Consider the following 19,517-nt stretch of genomic DNA (forward strand, 5'->3'; position numbering starts at 1 on the left):
GCCTTACTGAGGTAAAATGTATAGTTGTCCTCCCATCTGTGGTTTCACTTTCTGAAGTTACCTGATGTGAGCCATGGTCAGAAAATATTAATGGAAAATTTCAGAAATAAACAATGAATACATTTTTTTAAACTTTTATTTAATGAATATAAATTTCCAAAGTACAGCTTATGGATTACAATGGCTTCCCCCCCCATAACTTCCCTCCCACCCGCAACCCTCCCCTCTCCCGCTCCCTCTCCCCCTCCATTCACATCAAGATTCATTTTCAATTCTCTTTTTATACAGAAGATCAATTTAGCATATATTAAGTAAAGATTTCAACAGTTTGCACCCACACAGAAACACAAAGTGAAAAATACTGTTTGAGTGCTAGTTATAGCATTAAATCACAATGTACATCACATTTAGGACAGAGATCCTACATGAAGAGTAAGAGCACAGTGACTCCTGTTGTTGACTTAACAAATTGACGATCTTGTTTATGGTGTCAGTGATCACCCTAGGCTCTTGTCATGAGTTGCCAAGGCTATAGAGGCCTTTTGAGTTCGCCGACTTTGATCTTATTTAGACAAGGTTGTAGTCAAAGTAGAAGTTCTCTCCTCCTTTCAGAGAAAGGTACCTCCTTCTTTGAGGGCCTGTTCTTTCCACTGAGATCTCACTTGCAGAGATCTTTCATTTAGTGTTTTTTCTTTTTTTATTTTTTTGTGCCAGAGTATCTTGGCTTTCCATGCCTGAAATACTCTCATGGGCTCTTCAGCCAGATCCGAATGCCTTAAGGGCTGATTCTGAGGCCAGAGTGCTGTTTAGGATATCTGCCATTCTATGAGTCTGCTGTGTATCCCACTTCCCATGTTGGATTGTTCTCTCCCTTTTTTATTCTATCAGTTAGTATTTGCAGACACTAGTCTTGTTTATATGATCCCTTTGACTCTTAGTCCTATCATTATGATCAATTGTGAACAGAAATTGATTGCTTGGACTAGTGAGATGGCATTGGTACATGCCACCTTGATAGGATTGAATTGGAATCCCCTGGCACATTTCTAACTCTACCATTTGGGGCAAGTCCGATTGAGCATGTCCCAAATTGTACATCTCCTCCCTCTCTTATTCCCACTCTCCTATTTAACAGGGATCATTTTTCAGTTAAATTTTAATACTTAAGAATAATTGTGGCCAGCGCCGCGGCTCACTAGGCTAAATCCTCCACCTTGTGGTGCCGGCACACTGGGTTCTACTCCCGGTCGGGGCGCCGGATTCTGTCCCGGTTGCCCCTCTTCCAGGCCAGCTCTCTGCTGTGGCCAGGGAGTAGTGCAGTGGAGGATGGCCCAGGTGCTTGGGCCCTGCACCCCATGGGAGACCAGGATAAATACCTGGCTCCTGCCATTGGATCAGCGCGGTGCGCTGGCCACAGCGCGCCAGCCGTAGCGGCCATTGGAGGGTGAACCAACGGCAAAAGGAAGACCTTTCTCTCTGTCTCTCTCTCTCACTGTCCACTCTGCCTGTCAAAAAAATTAAAAAAAAAATTGTTTATTAATTACAGAGTTCAACCAATAGTATTAAGTAGAACAAAAAAAAATACTAAAAGGGATAAAGTATGAAGTTGTTCATCAACAGTCCGGGCGAGGGCTGATCAAGTCACTGCGTCTCAAAGTGTCCATTTCACTTCCACAGGTTTCCTTTTTGGTACTCAGTTAGTTGTCACCGATCAGGGAGAACATATGATATTTGTCCCTTTGGGACTGGCTTATTTCACTCAGCATGTGATTCCAGGTCTTAACTATTGTGAATTGAGCTGCAATAAACATTAAGGTGCAGACTGCTTTTTTGTTTGCCAATTTAATTTCCTTTAGGTAAATTCCAAGGAGTGGGATGGCTGGGTCATGTGGTAGGGTTATTTTCAGCTTTCTGAGGAATCTCCAGACTGACTTCCGTAGTGGCTTGACCAGTTTGCATTCCCACCAACAGTGGGTTAGTGTCCCTTTTTCCCCACATCCTCGCCAGTATCTGTTGTTGGTAGATTTCTGTATGTGAACCATTTTAACTGGGACGAGGTGAAACCTCATTGTGGTTTTGATTTGCATTTCCCTGATGGCTAGTGATCCTGAACATTTTTTCATGTGTCTGTTGGCCATTTGGATTTCCTCTTTTGAAAGGTCTTTAGCTCACCTCTTAAGTGGGTTGCCTGTTTTGTTGCTGTAGAGTTTCTTGATCTCTTTGTAGATTCTGGTTATTAATCCTTTATCAGTTGCATAGTTTGCAAATATTTTTTCCCATTCTGTCAGTTGCCTCTTCACTTTCCTGACTGTTTCTTTTGTAGTACAGAAACTTCTCAATTTGATGCAATCCCAATAGTTAATTTTGGCTTTGACTGCCTGTGCCTCTGGGGTCTTTTCCAAGAAGTCTTTGCCAGTACCAATATCTTGCAGGGTTTCTCCAATGTTCTCTAATAATTTGATGGTGTCGGGTCATAGATTTAGGTCTTTAATCCATGTTGAGTGGATTTTTGTGTAAGGTGTAAGGTAGGGGTCTTGCTTCATGGTTCTGCACATGGAAATCCAGTTTTCCCAGCACCATTTATTGAATAGACTGTCTTTGCTCCAGGAATTGGTTTTAGATCCTTGATCAAATATAAGTTGGCTGTAGATGTTTGGGTTGATGTCTGGTGTTTCTATTCTGTTCCATTGGTCTATCCATCTGTTTCTGTACCAGTCCCATGCTGTTTTGATTATAACTGCCCTGTAGTATGTCCTGAAATCTGGTATTGTGATGCTTCCGGCTTTGTTTTTGTTGTACAAGATTGCTTTATCTATTTGAGGTTTGCTGTGTCTCCATATAAATTTCAGCACCATTTTTTTCTAGATCTGAGAAGAATGCCTTTGGTATTTTGATTGGTATCACATTGAATCTATAAATTCCTTTTGGGAGAATGGACATTTTGATGATATTGATTCTTCTAATCCATGAGCATGGAAGATTTTTCCATTTTTTGGTATCCTCTTCTTTTTTTTTCTTTAAGATTTTGTAATTCTCATCATAGAGATCTTTAACGTCCTTAGTTAAGTTTATTCCAAGGTATTTGATTGTTTTTGTGGCTATTGTGAATGGGATTGATCTTAGCAGTTCTTTCTTAGCCGTGGCATTGCCTGTGTATACAAAGGCTGTTGATTTTTGTGCATTGATTTTATATCCTGCTACTTTACCAAACACTTCTATGAGTTCCCATAGTCTCTTAGTAGAGTTCTTTGGATCCCCTAAATAAAGAATCATATCGTCTTCAAAGAGGGATAGTTTGAGTTCTTCCTTCCCAATTTGTATCCCTTTAATTTCTTTTTCTTGCCTAATAGCTCTGGCTAAAACTTCCAGAACTATATTGAATAGCAGTGGTGAGAGTGGACATCCCTGTCTGGTACCAGATCTCAGTGGAAATGCTTCCAACTTTTCCCCTTTCAATAGGATGCTGGCTGTGGGTTTTTCATAAATTGCTTTGATTGTATTGAAGCATGTTCCTTCTTTACCCAATTTGCTTAGAATTTTCATCATGAATGGGTGTTGTATTTTATCAAATGCTTTCTCTGCATCTATTGAGATAATCATATGGTTTTTCTTCTGCAGTTTGTTAATGTGGTTTATCACATTGATTGATTTGCAAACATTGAACCATCCCTGCATACCAGGGATAAATCCCACTTGGTCTGAGTGGATGATTTTTCTGATGTGTTGTATTCTATTGGCGATAATTTTATTGAGGATTTTTGTGTCTATGTTCATCAGGGATATTGGTCTGTAATTCTCTTTCAGTGCTGCATCTTTCTCTGGCTTAGGAATTAAGGTGATGCTGGCTTCATAGAAAGAATTTGGGAAGATAATGAATACATTTTAATTACTGTTCTGACTAGTGGGATGAAATCTCATGCTGACCCACCAAGGATGTGAATTATACCTTTGTTTATTGTATCCACACTGTATATGCTACTGGCAGATGAGAGAAGAACATAGTTGCATAACTTTTATAATATATTATTCTGATCGTTTTATTTTATTATTGTTGTGAATCTAACAATGTTATACTGCACCTAATTTGTAAGTTAAACTTTATCATAGGTGTATATGTGGGATTTGGTACTCTCTGGTTTCAGACATCTACTGGTGGCCTTGCAATGTATCCTGTATGGATAAGGCAGGGGGCTACTATGCATCCAAAAATGTATCCACTTACATACAATAAGATGTATCCTTTTTTTATTTGAGAGGCAGAGAATAACAGAGATAGATAAACAGAGCATCTATCTGCTGGTTCACTCCCCATATATCTGCAATAGCCGAGGCTGGGCTGAGCCAAGGCCAGAAGCTGGAAACACTGTCCCGATTTCCCACATGGGTGACAAGAACCCAATTGCTGGAGTCAGGAGCTGGAGCTGTCCATTGAACCCAGGTGCTCTGATATAGCATGCAGACATCTTAATCACTAGGGTAAACATTCACCCAAGATGTGCCTAGGTGTACCCATTTTAAGTGTGAACTAGTCCCCTTCATCCTTTGATGTTGTCAGTCAGTGCCCCTTCAGATTGATACTGAACCAGTACGGTACTTACACTAGTCCACGTAGGAGTACCTGTGAAGGCTTATTGAGTGTGTGGGTTTGTTTGCATTTGTCAACTAAGTAATCCAAGACTTTTATGTATGTTTGTTCTTGTATTTGTGGCACTTAGATGTCAGCCATTTAGGTGATCCCAAGTCTCACATCTTACCTTGAACATTGGACTTGAAAAAAAGATTTAATTTGAAAGAGAGAATGCGTAAGGGCAGCTCTTCACCTCCTACCCCCCATCTGCTAGTGCACAGTAGCTGGGGACTCAGTCCTGCTCTGCCATGTTGGGGTGGAGGCAGGAAGCCAAGAACTTGAGCCATTACTGCTTCCTCTCAGGGCTTGCACTAGCAGGAAGCTGAAGTCAGGACCTGGAGGTGGGGATCAGACCCTGGGTTCTCCAGTTTTTAACAATGAAAACATGTGTGAGAATGATACGTATCAACTTGAGGATAGAAGTTACTCTGTGGAGAGGGAATGGGAATGATTGAAGCATTTCAGAAGGCAAGAGAGACATCAGAAGCAAATACACCAAAAATATTATCAACTGTTAAATCTGAAAGGAGTGTAGTTTTTCTGTATATTTGCATGTTAGCCTTTTTTGAATCCCTGTGGCGTATCATATAATGTTTGTTGTACTTTTTAACTGGTATCATACATTTTTAACTTACTGTCTATGCATAATCACACACTAGGTTGTAAGTGGGTATATGAGGCAGCTTCGTTAACTCGCTCCTGTCAGACATTCAGTGCAGCAGAGAAACATACATAAAGTAAATGCCCAGTAGACATTTGTTAGTTGACTGACTGACATGCTCCTCCTCTCTTGCTATTGTTTCCTTCTTGCTTTGGTCTGAAATACTTAAATTTATTAGTCAACCTGACCTAAGTATTGGCAAACTATGGTAGGTTTTTTTGGTTTTTAGATCTGTTTATTTATTTGGAAGGCAGAGTTACAGAGAGGCAGAGGCAGTGACAGAAAGAGAGGTCTTTCATCTGCTGGTTTGCTTGAGCTGCGCCTATCCGAAGCCAGGAGCTTCTTCCAGGTCTCCCACGCAGGTGCAGGGGCCCAAGGACTTGGACCATCCTTTACTGCTTTCCCAGGCCATAGCAGAGAGCTGGATCAGAAGTGGAGCAGCCGGGACTCGAACCAGCATCCATATGGGATGCTGGCACTGCAGGTGGTGGCTTCACCTGCTATACCACAGTGCTTTATGTGATGTATTAGCTCTTTTGTAGTCTACCTGATATGGATGTATCCTGTCTTTGAATTTACTCCCATTTTATAATTTTACTCACAATGTAAAAGGAACTTATTTTAGAAGATTTGTATAAAATGAGTCAGAATGTAAAGGTAAAGATTAAAATAAAACATTTATATATACTTTGTATAAATATTTTAATAGACATGATTAAAAACTATTGGGAAATATATGTTAGTGCTAACATTTGTTTTTAAGAAAAATAATGATTTCCCTCAGTGTGTACGTGTGTGTGTTTAAGTAAGTATGTTCCAGAAACTATCCTTTTCTTCAATAAGATCCACACATATTGCTTACAAAGACAGGATAGAATGGAAATGCTAGAGAAATAGCATCCAAAAATCAGTCTTCTTGAGTTTAAAATCTTAGCTGTACTACATCTTAGCTGTGTGATCTTGGTGGCAGGTTATGGAACTTCCTTAACACTCACTATCTTCATTTGTAAAATGAGCATGGTGAGCTCTTCCTCGGAGTGAAGATTTGACGGTTAAATGAGATAATCCACAGGGCATACTTAGTGTAGGATAAAGGACTTGAAATAATAACCTTGGGAGCAGACATTTAGCCTAGCAGTTATGCCTGTGTCCTACATTGGTGTACCTTGGTTTGATTCCTGGCTGCGGCTGTTGATTCCAGCTGAATGGGAGGTAGCAGTAATGGCTCAAGTTATTGAGCCTGCCACCCACACGGCTGTTGTAGGCATTTGGGGAATGTCCCTCAAACTTTAAAACCAAAACTGAAAACCAGAAAAAACCTTAGAATAAAGCTTTTTCAGATGTTGTACCTGTCTACAAAATCATACTGTCTGTGTGTGTAGGATTTTTCTCCTGCTGCAAGAGCATTTCATTGTGTGAAAGCAGTTAGACAGTTGGGATATTTGCATATAAAATGTGGACAGACATTTTAAATACTTTAGTTGTTATATTGTATTCCCTGCTGTTTGGCTGAAGAAATAAAAGAATTTCTTCTATGGAAGGGCTTCCTCAGAGAGTAGTTAGAAACCGAATGCTTTAATCCATGAATAGTATAACAAAATAGAATCAGTAGTTTTTTTTCTGTTTTATGTGTGTTGGATAAGTTTAACTTAGCAAAACATGTAAAACAATGACTTCTGTTATGTCCTTACATACTGTATGATCAGTTATAAACAGTTCACTATACTAGAGCATAATTAAGTTCTGTAACTACATTTGAAATAATAGTAAATTTCATGACTGTTAATACCAGTTAGTTGCTTTGCCAGACTCTTACTTGAGGGACAATTAATATGGAGAATACTGAGACTTGAGAGGTTTTGCCAGTCAGTAACAGGAATCAGTTTGTGGTTACAAGTCTGTGCAGTGTGGTTATTTAGGGATCAAGGCTTGATTTTTAAGGTAGAGATCTTGAAAATGCTGTGAGGCCTATAGCCCCTCCAGATATTTTTGTATTTATTACTCATAACATTTCGTTTGCACTCTTTATCTAATTTTGCTTTTTTCAGTTGAGGAAATTTATTTTGGGAAATGTTAAATCCCTGATATACTTTGTTCATTCATGGAGATAGTAGTACAATTCAGGAACTTTTATCTAAAAGTTACCTAATGTTTCTTTTTGCATTCCAGAGTAATCTATTTCCAATTTTGGAGGTAGAATTAAGGGTGAGGTATGGAATTATCATTAATTAATTACTGATGTATTTTATCACATTCTTAGTTTATTGCTTAAAATGTCAGCATGTAACTATACTGAAACAAGTAGCAGATTATGCCTATCTTGCTAACAACAGCTGGTGACATTCTGTTGCAGACGTTATGGGGGCAATAGCATCCTTTCGTGAATAAATTGAGTTTAAAGCACAGTTCTTCAGAATTATTTTTCATATATTTTTCTTCTTTGTACTTATATATAGCATATCAGGGTAGTGAGAGAAAAAGTAATAAAGCTTGGTGTATCACCTCCTACCTTTCCATTACACACTGTGAATATATTTTAAAACAAAAACAAACTTGTAACAGTTCATAAATTAAGAAACTAAACATCAAGGATTATTAGCAAAGTCTAGAAAGAGTCTATTTCATTAGCAGTAATGGATTGAAAAGCTATTTATTCTACTTTGTGGACCCAGTTGGGCAAAGTATCCAAAGGAAGTAGAAAAAGACTTGGGCCTCTGCCCATGAGTGCTGAAAAACAGGCAGTCATCTCCCCGAGATAACCGTCATCTGACCCGGCCAGAGCTGCAGTTCCTAGTCCCTGACTGTCATATTGGCGTCTGTATTTTCACGTCTTTTCAGGACCACAACACTCCAAATACAGTGTCAACCACAAATAAAGTTAACCTAGATAAGAACAAAGAAAATTAGATTTATTTGAGGCTAATTAGGATTGCAATTTGGGAAAACAGAATTAAGCAGCCTTGAAAATTTGCTCTCGAGTTTTTCAAAATGGTGGCTGCATTTAAAGTTGAAATTGTGTGGTAGTTACATCGTTTAGTTGTTAGGAATTGTAACAAAAGCCAGGCTGTTTTATAAGAACGGGACTGGATGTTGTTCTCAGTTCCTAGATGATTTAGGGGAAGCAGGAGCCTTTACAAATGGTTGCCAAAAGCTAGGGAATCACGGTTTGGCCCAGTCCAGACATCAACATGCATCGGAAAAGGTTCAGGTGGGTATCCCTGAAACCTGGTTTAACAATACTTCCCATTCTCTTCTCCATAGTAAGTACCTCGAAGCAGTACTGCTGCATTTAGATTTTGTTCCTTTGCAATAGTAAAGCAAGAAATTAAGGAGGATTGGAAGAGGCATGAAGCAATCCTAGGATTTTTAGTCCCTCACAGAGAACAATGAGCAGGTGTGGAGTGGTAGGAGCACGTTATGCTAGGTGGGCAACAGCAAGTGGCGTGTGCTCCTCTGGCGTATTCAGAAAACCTTGTCTGAGCAACCAGTCTCAGACTAGCCAACCTCAAGGAGAAGAATGCTGGCTAGGAATCTAGATTTTTGAAATGGGGCTCACAGTATGTTAATCTGTATTGAAATTAATGTGAGTGAAAACTCCAACTACCCTTTTTGCTGCCAGATGCCAGCCCCGGTGGGTTTCTTTCCATATAGATAAGGATGAGTTTAAGAAAGGGGGACGAACAGGAGAAAACACTGTGAAAAGCCATGAGGTTAAAAAAACAGTGAAGCTTTAGAAGCAATATATAGTTATGAAAATTGTTTTTTGTAATAAGCAGATGAAGTTAAGACATGTGCTTAGTCTCCTGACAGAGAATGAGGAGAATATAACCTCTACAGAGAGAACAAGCTGAAACAAAGCAAAAAATGCAGAGCTGCCTAAGACAGGGAAGGAAGGTAAAGAAACCTAAGATGGAAGAAGTGAAGAACAAAATTGATGCAGGAGTTTTGAATAATTTAGTCAATAAATGCTTATGTATTAAATGTTTATTGAACACCTGTGTGCCTTCCGTTCTATGCACTCATGATGCAGATGTGAAAAAATTATGCAATTATGAAAATTTAAGTTCAGGTGCAGGAAAAATTTGAAATCCATATATATATGAAAGGTCTTCAAAAAGTTTATGAAAATGCTTACTATGTAAAAGCTATGCATAGATTTTGATTTTTTTTTCACCAAAATGAACTCATACTAATTTGTTATAACATGTTCCAACAAGATCTGTCAGGGAAATGCAGATCAAATCCAGCATGAGATAATCTCTCACCCCAGTTAGAATGGCTGTAGTCAAAAAGCTAAAAGACAAATACCACATGTTCTGTCTTACATGGAAGCTAGAAAAACAGTCAACCAGAATGTGGAATAGTGGTTATTAGAGGGTGGGAAAGATGGGAATGAGGAAGGAATAGGGAAAGGTTGGATAATGGGTACCAAAACACAGCTAAAAGAAATAAGTTCTACAGCACAATGGGGTGACTATAGTTCATAATGACCTATCGATTTTTTAAAAGATTTTATTTATTTCTTTGAAAGTCAGAGTTATCGGGGGGCTGGGATGTAGGAGGGAAGATCGATGGATCTTCCATCTACTGCTTCACTCCCCAAATAGCTACAGTGGCTGGGGCTGGGCCAGACTGAAGCCAGGAGCAAGGAGCTTCATCTGAGTCTCACATGGGTAGCAGGGGCCCAAGTACTTGGGCCATCTTCTACTGCTTTCTCAGGCCATTAGCAGGGAACTGGATCAGAAGTGGAGCAGCCGGGATACCAATTGGCACCTGTATGGGATGCGCATGTCACAGGCAGCTGCGGCCCAACCCGACTACACTACAACCAGTCCTACCTATCAATTTTTTTTTTTTTTTGACAGGCAGACTGGACAGTGAGAGAGAGAGAGAGAAAGGTCTTCCTTTTCCGTTGGTTCACCCTCCAATGGCTGCTGCAGTCGGGGTGCTGCGGCCAGTGCACCGCTCTGATCCAAAGCTAGGAGCCAGGTGCTTCTCCTGGTTTCCCATGTGGGTGCAGGGCCCAAGCACTTGGGCCATCCTCCACTGCACTCCCAGGCCATAGCAGAGAGCTGGCCTGGAAGAGGGGCAACCGGGACTAGAACCCGGGGTGCCGGCGCCGCAGGCAGAGGATTAGCCTAGTGAGCTGCGGCGCCGGCCCCTATCAATTTTTAATAAGTAAATATATAAGAGGAACTCAAAGATCCAAACAATGAAGTGATGATAAGGAGATGGAAATGTTGATTACCCCAATTTGATCCATACACATTATATATTCTTACTGAAATATCATACTATACCCTATAAATATGTCCCAATTGGGGTTGGGCATTTTTTATGGTATTTAAGGTGTTGTGTAGTACACTTGCCATCCCATATCGGAGTGCTGGGTTTGAGTCCTAGCTCTACTTCTGATCCATCTTCCTGCTAATGTGCACCCTAGGAAGCCAGTGGAGGTAGCTCAAGTATGTAGGTCCCTACTAACCCTGTGAAAGACCTGGATGGAACTCCTGGTTCCAGTGTGGTTCAGCCCTGGCTGTCGCTGGTATTTGGGGAGTCAATCAGTGGATGGAAGATCTCTCTTCCATTTAAATTTAAAAATTTAAAACAATTTTAATGTTTTGGAAATGTAATGTTTTTGAAATGCCAACTAACCTGATATTATATATATATGGATACTAAGTTGTTACACTGTACCCCATAAATACATACACTTAATAATTTAAAATAATTTTTAAATTGTGGTTTTAAAAATCATTTAATGAGGGGCCATCGCCATGGCTCACTTGGTTAATCCTCCGCCTGTGGTGCCGGCATCCCATATGGGCACCGGGTTCTAGTCCTGGTTGCTCCTCTTCCAGTCCAGCTCTCTGCTGTGGCCTAGGAGGGCAGTGGAGGATGGCCCAAGTGCTTGGGCCCTGCACCCGCATGGAAGACCAGGAGAAGCACCTGGCTCCTGGCTTCGGATCTGCGCAGCTCTGGCCGGAGCGGCCATTTGGGGAGTGAACCAATGGAAGGAAGACCTTTCTCTCTGTCTTTCTCTCTCACTGTCTAACTCTATCTGTCAAATAAATTTAAAAAATTCTTAAAAAAATTATTAAATGAGAGTGGATGTTGTTAAGTGGGTTAAGCCCCTGCTTGGGACCCCTGCATCCCGTATGAGTCCCGGCTTCAATTCAGAGCCAGTTCCCCGCTAACGTACATGCTGGGAAGCAACAGCTGATGGCTCAAGTACTTGAGTTCCTGCCATCCACATGGAAGACCCGGATGTAGTTCCTGGTTCCTGGTGTCAGCTGGGCCCAGCCCTGGCTTTTGTAGGCATCTGGGGAGTAAAAAAAGCAGGTAGAAGATCTCTCGCTCTCGCTCGCTCTGCTTTTCTAATTAATTAACTAAACATTCTAAATATTGCTTATGAAATAGCAAGTGAAATAAAAGCAACATACAACAAGATATAAAACAGATTGAGCATTTGTAATCCTGAAATCTGAAAGTTTTTCAACTTCAATGGTAGGTTCAAATTGTTTCAATTTGAGAGGATTCTGAATTTTGGAATTTTGCGATTGGGGATGCTCAAATAGTAAAGGCCATTTAAATGTTTCAAAATCCAGAAGACTCTAAAATCTGAAACACTTCTAATTCTAACCATTTTGAATAAAAGACACTCGTATTACTATTCTGAATTGAGAACAATTTATTGGAAAAAATATACCAAAATGTTAGCAAGAATTAGAGTAATATTTTTGATGTATTCTTTATATTCTCTATACCCTTTATGTTCTTTTTATATTTTCTGTAGTTATATTATTTTTATTAGCGATTTAAGTATAAGTGAAATGTTAAATTCTTCTAGCATCTACTGCCCTTAATTGAATGTGTTTTCTACTCAGCATCAAATAAATTTTATGTAGAAAATTTCATTTATTTATTCATTTCATTCTTCAAGTTAATACTATACAGAAACCATATTGAGAGAGCGCTGAGGAAAGAGACTCTATTCCCTGAAACACATCATACTCCCCCCTCCTTTGTGCTGTGAGCAAAGCAAGAGATTTGTCGTAGTTAGTTCTTGCAGTTATTCTGTAGGTACTATCTGTGTGCTGATATTATAGCTGATAATGTCCCAAGTTACTTGGAGTCAACAATTACTCCTTTTCAGTAATAAAGTAGTTACATCAGAAAGTACCTGGAAGACTGAATGTCTTTCAATCAGCAGATCCACAAATGTACAAATGAGTTGTAACCCAAACGTTTTCTGTATCCTGTAATTCTGTCTATTCCTCCTCGTTGTGTACTTGTTTTAGCGTGCCACAGAGGCATGTACCATTATCACATGCTAATCAAAAACTTATAAAAAGTTCAAAGAAAATGGAAATGCCAACTACCCTGTTTGATCATTACACATTGTATTCATGTAATGAAATATCACACCATGCCCCACAAAAATGTACAATAAAAATAATGGTAACAGATATGAAAGCTGATCTTTTGTCAGCGGGCAGAGGAGAACCAGAAATGGTTTGATTTACAGACATAGGCATCACTTTGTCTTAAAGCCCAATGATTCAGGGGCCAGTGCTGTGGCCTAGTGGGTTAACCTGTTGCCTGCAGCCCTGGCATTCCATATGGGCACTGGAGCTAGTCCCAGCTGCTCTGCTTCTGATCCAGCTCCCTGCTGGTGGCCTAGGAGAGCAGTGGAAGATGGCTGAAGTCCTTGGCCCCCTGCACCCACATGGGAGACCTGGAAGGAGCTCCTGGCTCCTGGCTTTGGTTTGGCCCAGCCCTGGCCATTGTGGCTATTTGGGGAGTGAACCAGTGGATGGAAGGCATTCTCTCTCTCCCTTTCCCCCTCCTCCTCCCCTCCCTCCCATGCTCTCCCTTCCACCCTCCCTTCCTCTCTCTACCTCTGCTTCTGCTTCTGCCTCTCCTGCTCTGTACCTGCCTTTCAAATAAATAAGTACATCTTTAACACACACACACACACACACACACACACATTGATTGAATGGTGTCTCTCGCCCCCTCCTTGCTCCTCCACCTCCCTCCCTTTCGTGCTCCCTTCCTTCCATGATTCCCTTTGCTTTTGAAAGGGCTTGGGAGAAGAGCTCATGCTCTAAGTAAGTTAATGATATATACCTTGTTGCTTATTGGCTGGTGTTGTGTGCAGTTTTAAAGTCTGTTTTGATGCAGGGACAATGTTTTATTTAAAGATTGAATCTGAAAGTATACCTACTTAGAGTAAAAAAAAAAAAAAAAAAAAAAAAAAAGCAGGCCTGAGTCATTCAGAAGCTTTCCATCTGATGTCTTAGCTTTGAAGATGCTATAATAATTACTTACTCCCAAAACATTTTTATTCATTTTATAGAGCAGTACTAGATATAACTTATTCAGCCTAGTAATAGTTAATTTGTAGCATTTCCATTTCCTTTCCTGCCCTTATTTGCTTCTCCCAACCAAGAAAAGAAAAATAAATGTCATTCTCGTTTAAAGTAGAATTCTGCTCCCGAACTATTTTTGTTAATTCAGATGAGATAAAGGCAGGAGGAAGGTGATTATTGGTGACAGAATGTTTATCTCACTTTGGATTTGGCAATAACCATGAATATCAGTAGGGTGAACTACTAGGTAGTGTTCGTTAGGAAAAGACAAGTGAAGCTGGAAAAGATTCTGCCACCAGCAACAAAGTGTTCCAGAAGCCCTTTCTTCGTCTTCGAAGCCCAATGAACATGTGTGTCATGCATACTCTGTTGTAATTTCTACTTTTTGCCTCCACCCTCTTCCCTTTTCCTTCCTTAACAATGTCTGCAGGATGGTAAGAATGCAAATTTTTGAACAAGAAATGAGAGGCTGGGGAGGAGGTTGATCTTTTATTTGTATTCTAGGTTCTTACTAGTTTGTCTTAGAATATACCTCCCAGGCAATTGGGATCCCCACTTGGAAAAACATTAGAGAATGACTCTTCTTCTGTTTCTTTTCCTTTGCAGGAAACACATGAAATTGTGGCAATTAAGAAATTCAAGGACAGTGAAGGTATATATATATATATACTTTCTCCTTCTTTATTAAGTTTTTGTAAATTGTGATAAAGGTGGGATCTACATGATTAGGCTATTTCTGAGATTGCAAAGTCACAGTCTTAAGAAATTGAATATACTATATTTATTGTCATGATTTGCTTTGCAACCAAGAAATGTTTCTTCTGTGTGAATCTTTTCAAATTTCTTGATATGTATTTCTTGTATGTTAAGGTATAATCAGTATTGGAAATCTTGCTCCCAAAGGCTGTGTAGAAAACCTGTTACTTGTGCTGTTTCTAAATATAAGTCAGATGAAAAAAGAAAAGTGATTTGAAGTAAATACTCTTCTGTGGTTCATACAAGAGTGTTGTGTGAAAGGTTCAGTATTGGTTACTGTGATCGCCAACTTCCAGGAACAGTCAGAAATACAAGGATAAGTGGTAGTCAGTATTGAGGGAGTGATTTTATATTCTGAATAACTCATTGGGAGAATGAAAGCTTTTCAAGAAGAAATATCATACTTGGAGGCCTTGGTCACACATACACCAAGGCCACTTCAAAAGTACTGTTAAAATTACCTTATGCTGGTCAAGAAAGCTTAAAATTAATCTTTTCAGTGGTTCATATTTTTAAAAAAACGATTTGAAAGGCAGAGTTACAGAGAGGCAGAGGCAGAGAGAGGTCTTCCATCTGCTGGTTCCCTCCCCAGATGGCCTCAATGGCCAGAGCTGGGCCAATTTGAAGCCAGGAGTCAGGAGCTTTCTCTGGGTCTCCCACGCAGGTAGAGGGGCCCAAGGGCTTGTTCCATCTTTTACTGATATCCCAGGCCATAGCAAAGAGATGTATTGGAAGAGGAGTAGCCAGGACTAGAACCGGCGCCCATATGGGATGCCAGCACTTCAGGCCAGGGCGTTAACCCAGTAAGCCACAGCGCCGGCCCCACCAATGTTTTTCAAATACCAGGCTGTAATGCATTGGTGGTGAAATCACCACCAATATTTGATGCCATAAGAAGCATTTATATAAATTTATATGAATAGGAGAGAATAGAAATTTAGTACCTTCCACTACTGCAATAAAGTAGTTTTTGACACACTTTTGCTTCAATTACATACTGTATGGTATGTGTGTGGACACTGGGTTAGGACATAACATTTCTACTATGGGTCTCTGTCCAAAAATGTTTGGAAAAAATGCTGCCTACAACTCATATAGGCCATGCAAAATTTCACAATTAGTTTCTCTACTTGGCTATCTTTGGGTGGATCTAAAAAATAAGCCACTGAAGGTGCCAGTGCTGTGACATAGCCAATTGGGGGGTGAACCATCGGATGGAAGACCTCTCTCTGCCTCTCCTCTCTCTGTGTAACTCTTTCAAATAAATAAATAAATCTTTAAAAAAAAGAAAAACAGTAGTGCAGGAGCAAGAGGTACCAGCATAGATAGCTTCAGCCTTCAGGTTTAATCAGAAGCATGAAAACAGCAGTGATAACCTACCTTCTTCAGCACACATTTTCTAAGAATTCTAAGATACCAGCTTCTAAATTTAAGATCAGTTTCATTGCCCTGACCTTAGATACTTAACACACATAAAGTAACACAAAGATCTGGCTAACAAAAAAGTCACAGGGTAGATAGGCTCAATAGTATTAGCAGCCATTGTGTGGGCGGCCTTAATGAAAGGCAATAAAAACAGCTTTTAGCTTGTTCTGGGGTGGGGGGGGGGGGTACATTCTTCAAATGGTATATGAGATCTAACAACAAGCAGTAGGCCCAGGCCAACCCACTGTGAGACCATTGGAAATGAGCTGTTTGAGCAGTGACTTTGGACCAAAGACAGGTAGCCAAGAGACAATGATGATCTCCTTAAAAGAGTGGTTGCTACAGTAGATCAAAGTACCACCTTTGAATGCATGTAAAGATTTCTGGCTGTGCATTCATCTTGTAGGGCACACCAGCAAGCATCAGTTATCAACAGAAATAATAGTTGCGATTAAAGTTATAAAAAGGAGTGCAATCTAGGCCATGTATGCCATTGCTTTAAAAAAAAAAACCTGCCATATTCTTTATTATCTATAGTCTGTGCATACCAATTCTTTGCTTCCATTATATGGTGTTTTTGACCTGTGTCAGAGTGGTGGTCAGTAATGTGTTCATTGAATTTCAGTGAGCCCTAAGCCACGTGCTGTAAGAGCTATGAAGAAGGTTCAAGAAACTTTCGACCTGTTTGTAGAATTAAGACCTATAACTCAATAATGATCAGAATAGAGAACAGTAACTGAACGGAGATATGGAACTCATATCATTTTGAGGGGAGATTGTTTTTAGCTGTGGCATCTGGGAGGGTCTGAGTAGTCCAAACATGGAAATGATAATTCGCTGAGCTGACAAAACATTAATCTACTCTGCAGTCATCTCTGCCAAGCCATTATTGCTCACTGTCCTTCACAGGCATGCAGCTTTATCACCCACTGTACACCAGTGGATTAGTGTACACCTATGAATGCTGATAGAAGCTGCAGACATATCCAAGTATGCCTACACCTTGTAGTTCTAGTCATATTATAGGCCCACTTTCCCAGTTTCCAGTTTTCTCTCCATGAGCTAGTGCTCTGTTTTTTATCTCTACGCTTTTCCTCTTGCCAGAGTAAATAGATCTTGCTTAATAGAAAGAAAGGGTACATGCGTTGTGAACAACCCTTTTGGAGTATGAAGTATACATAGTCTCATACAGGTGAACATGTTCATTCAACTGCTATGTAAACCATTTAATTCTGAATCGATTTATTATCTCAATTTTCAGTCAGACCAATGATAGTAATAATAAAGAGTCAATATTCAGCCTAATGCTTAAGATAACAGTTAAGAAGCCTGTGTCCCACATCAGAGTACCTGGGTTCAATTTTAGCTGCGCTCCTGACTTCAGCTTCCCATCCGTGGGAAGCAACAGTGATGAAGTGGTTGGGTTCCTGCCATCTACGTGGGAGATATAGATTGAGTTCCCAGCTCGCAGCTCCAGCCCCAGTCGTTGTGGATATCTGGGGAGTGAACCAGCAGATAGGAACTGTCTATCTGTCTTTCTCTATCTCTGACTCTCAAATAAATAAAAGGTTTTAACAGAGTATCATGATGATATTGTCTTAATTGTTATATAGCTCTCTTTAATCTTTTTTACTCTAAAAATGTTCTTTTGATATGATAGTGATTATTCTAAATCCATTCCATAAAAATATCTGTGATGAAATAATCCTGTAAAAACATTATTAAACTGAAGTACAAACTGTATTTGATCTGACCCAAGTTCAAGCTAATCAAGTGTTTTATCACTGATGATATCAAGGAATAATTTGTGAGGGTATATATTAACTCCTGGTAGCTTTATTTATTTATTTATTTTTTGACAGGCAGAGTTAGACAGTGAGAGAGAGACAGAGAGAAAGGTCTTCCTTTTCCATTGGTTCACCCCCCAAATGGCTGCTACGGCCGGTGCTGCAACGATACAAAGCCAGGAGCCAGGTGCTTCTCCTGGTCTCCCATGTGAGTGCAGGGCCCAAGGACCTGGGCCATCCTCCACTGCACTCCCCGGCCACAGCAGAGAGCTGGACTGGAAGAGGGGCAACCGGGACAGAATCTGGCGCCCCAACCAGGACTAGAACCCGGTGTGCCAGCACCACAGGCAGAAGTGAGCCATGGCACCGGCCCTCCTGGTAGCTTTAAAGATTAGGGTAATGTCAAACCTTTTTGTTAAATTCATGTTTCCACAAATTTATATAAATGTTTTTGAAACTCTATTTTAAGGTAGGCCACAATTTTAGTTCAAGAGTTCTTTATTATCATCCCAGGATAATAGATCACTATTTAAAATGAGAACCAAAATTTCATAATAAATAAAAGATTATATTGGTACTTTAAGTTGGAAAAATGAAACTAGAATTATGAAAATAAGTTTACAGATAACAATTTATGTTATAATAGAAACTGTTATTTCTTACATGAAAGAATCAAGTGTTAATCTCTTTGCGAAGAAGAGCAATTTTTATACTAAAATTTTTACTGAATTTTTATACTAAAATTGTAGGTCAATGAATGACTTCCACACTAAAAAGAGAGTTAATTCAAAAATACACAAAATTCTTCATCAGTTTTCTTCTCATTTTTAATATTCTTATCTTTCTGGCTTCATCTTTTCCAGGTTGTTTTTTTTTTTTCTTAGATTGTTAGCTAATATTACTGTCATATCATTTGTCAGGGTATTTACCTATGATTCTTCCTGCTGGGGATAAAAACTGTTAGGGGTTGGTGTGGCGTGGGAAAAGCTGCCGCCTGCAATGCTGGCGTCCCATATGGGTACCAGTTTGTGTCCCAGCTGCTCCATTTTCGATCCAGCTTCCTGCTGACATGCCTGGAAAAGCAGAAGAAGATGGCCCAAGTGTTGGGCCCCTGCCACCCATGTGGGAGACTGTGAAGAAGCTTCTGGCTTTGGCCTGACCCAGTCCTGGCTATTGCAGCCATTTGGGAAATGAACCAATGGATGGAGGATCAATATCTTTCTCACCCTCTCCCCCTCCCTCTCCCCCTCCCCCTCCCCCACCTCCCCCCTTCTTTTATAACTCTGACTTTCAAATAAATGAATAAATAAATAAATCTTCCAACAAAAAACCTGCTGTTAAAAGGTAGCATGACGGATTTTTACCTGAGCTTACTTAGTTAATTTTTTCCTGTTCTGATGACTTCTGCTTGTGATGCTTCATTGTAAATTTGAAGTGTCAGATAATTATTTTTTAAATGTTTATTTATTTATTTGAAAGTCAGAGTTACAGAAAGAGAAGGGGGTGGGGAGGGAGAGAAAAGTTAATTCCCCAGATGTTTGCAACAGCTAAGGATGGGCCAGGCCAAAGCCAGGAGCCAGGAATTCTATCTGGGTCTCCCAGGTGGGTAGCAGGAATGTTAGTCCCAAGTACTTGGGCCATCACCTGCTGCCTCCCAGTGTGTGCATTATCAGGAAGCTGGGTGGAAAGTGGAGACAGGACATAATCTAAGCACACTGATAAGGGATGCAGGCATCCTAAGCAACAGCCTAACTTCTGTGCCACAATGCCTGCCCCTCAGATAATTCTTAATGTTACCCTGAATGATGGTATTATGTCTGTTTTTTTTTTTTTTTTTTAAGATTTATTTATTTATCTGTAAGTCAGAGTTATACAGAGAAAGAAGG

At 40.0% G+C, this 19,517-nt stretch overlaps 1 protein-coding gene across 12 annotated transcripts in view; it reads left to right on the forward strand.

The window, feature by feature from the left end:
• The window catches only part of CDKL5 (cyclin dependent kinase like 5), a 221,712-nt gene that overhangs the window by 112,982 nt on the left and 89,213 nt on the right, over positions 1-19,517 (forward strand). For 11 of the 12 annotated variants that reach the window (XM_089324161.1, XM_051826953.3, XM_070067277.2 and 8 more), the window contains one exon: positions 14,270-14,315. The exons of the other annotated variant lie outside the window; for it this stretch is intronic. In XM_089324161.1, the coding sequence (XP_089180287.1) occupies positions 14,270-14,315 (46 nt within the window). The remainder of the gene's footprint in view (positions 1-14,269; positions 14,316-19,517) is intronic. 12 annotated transcript variants of the gene reach the window in all.

Source organism: Oryctolagus cuniculus, chromosome X (genome assembly GCF_051225735.1).
Source record: "Oryctolagus cuniculus isolate XC-2025 breed Fujian yellow rabbit chromosome X, ASM5122573v1, whole genome shotgun sequence".
Classification (NCBI taxonomy): domain Eukaryota; kingdom Metazoa; phylum Chordata; class Mammalia; order Lagomorpha; family Leporidae; genus Oryctolagus; species Oryctolagus cuniculus.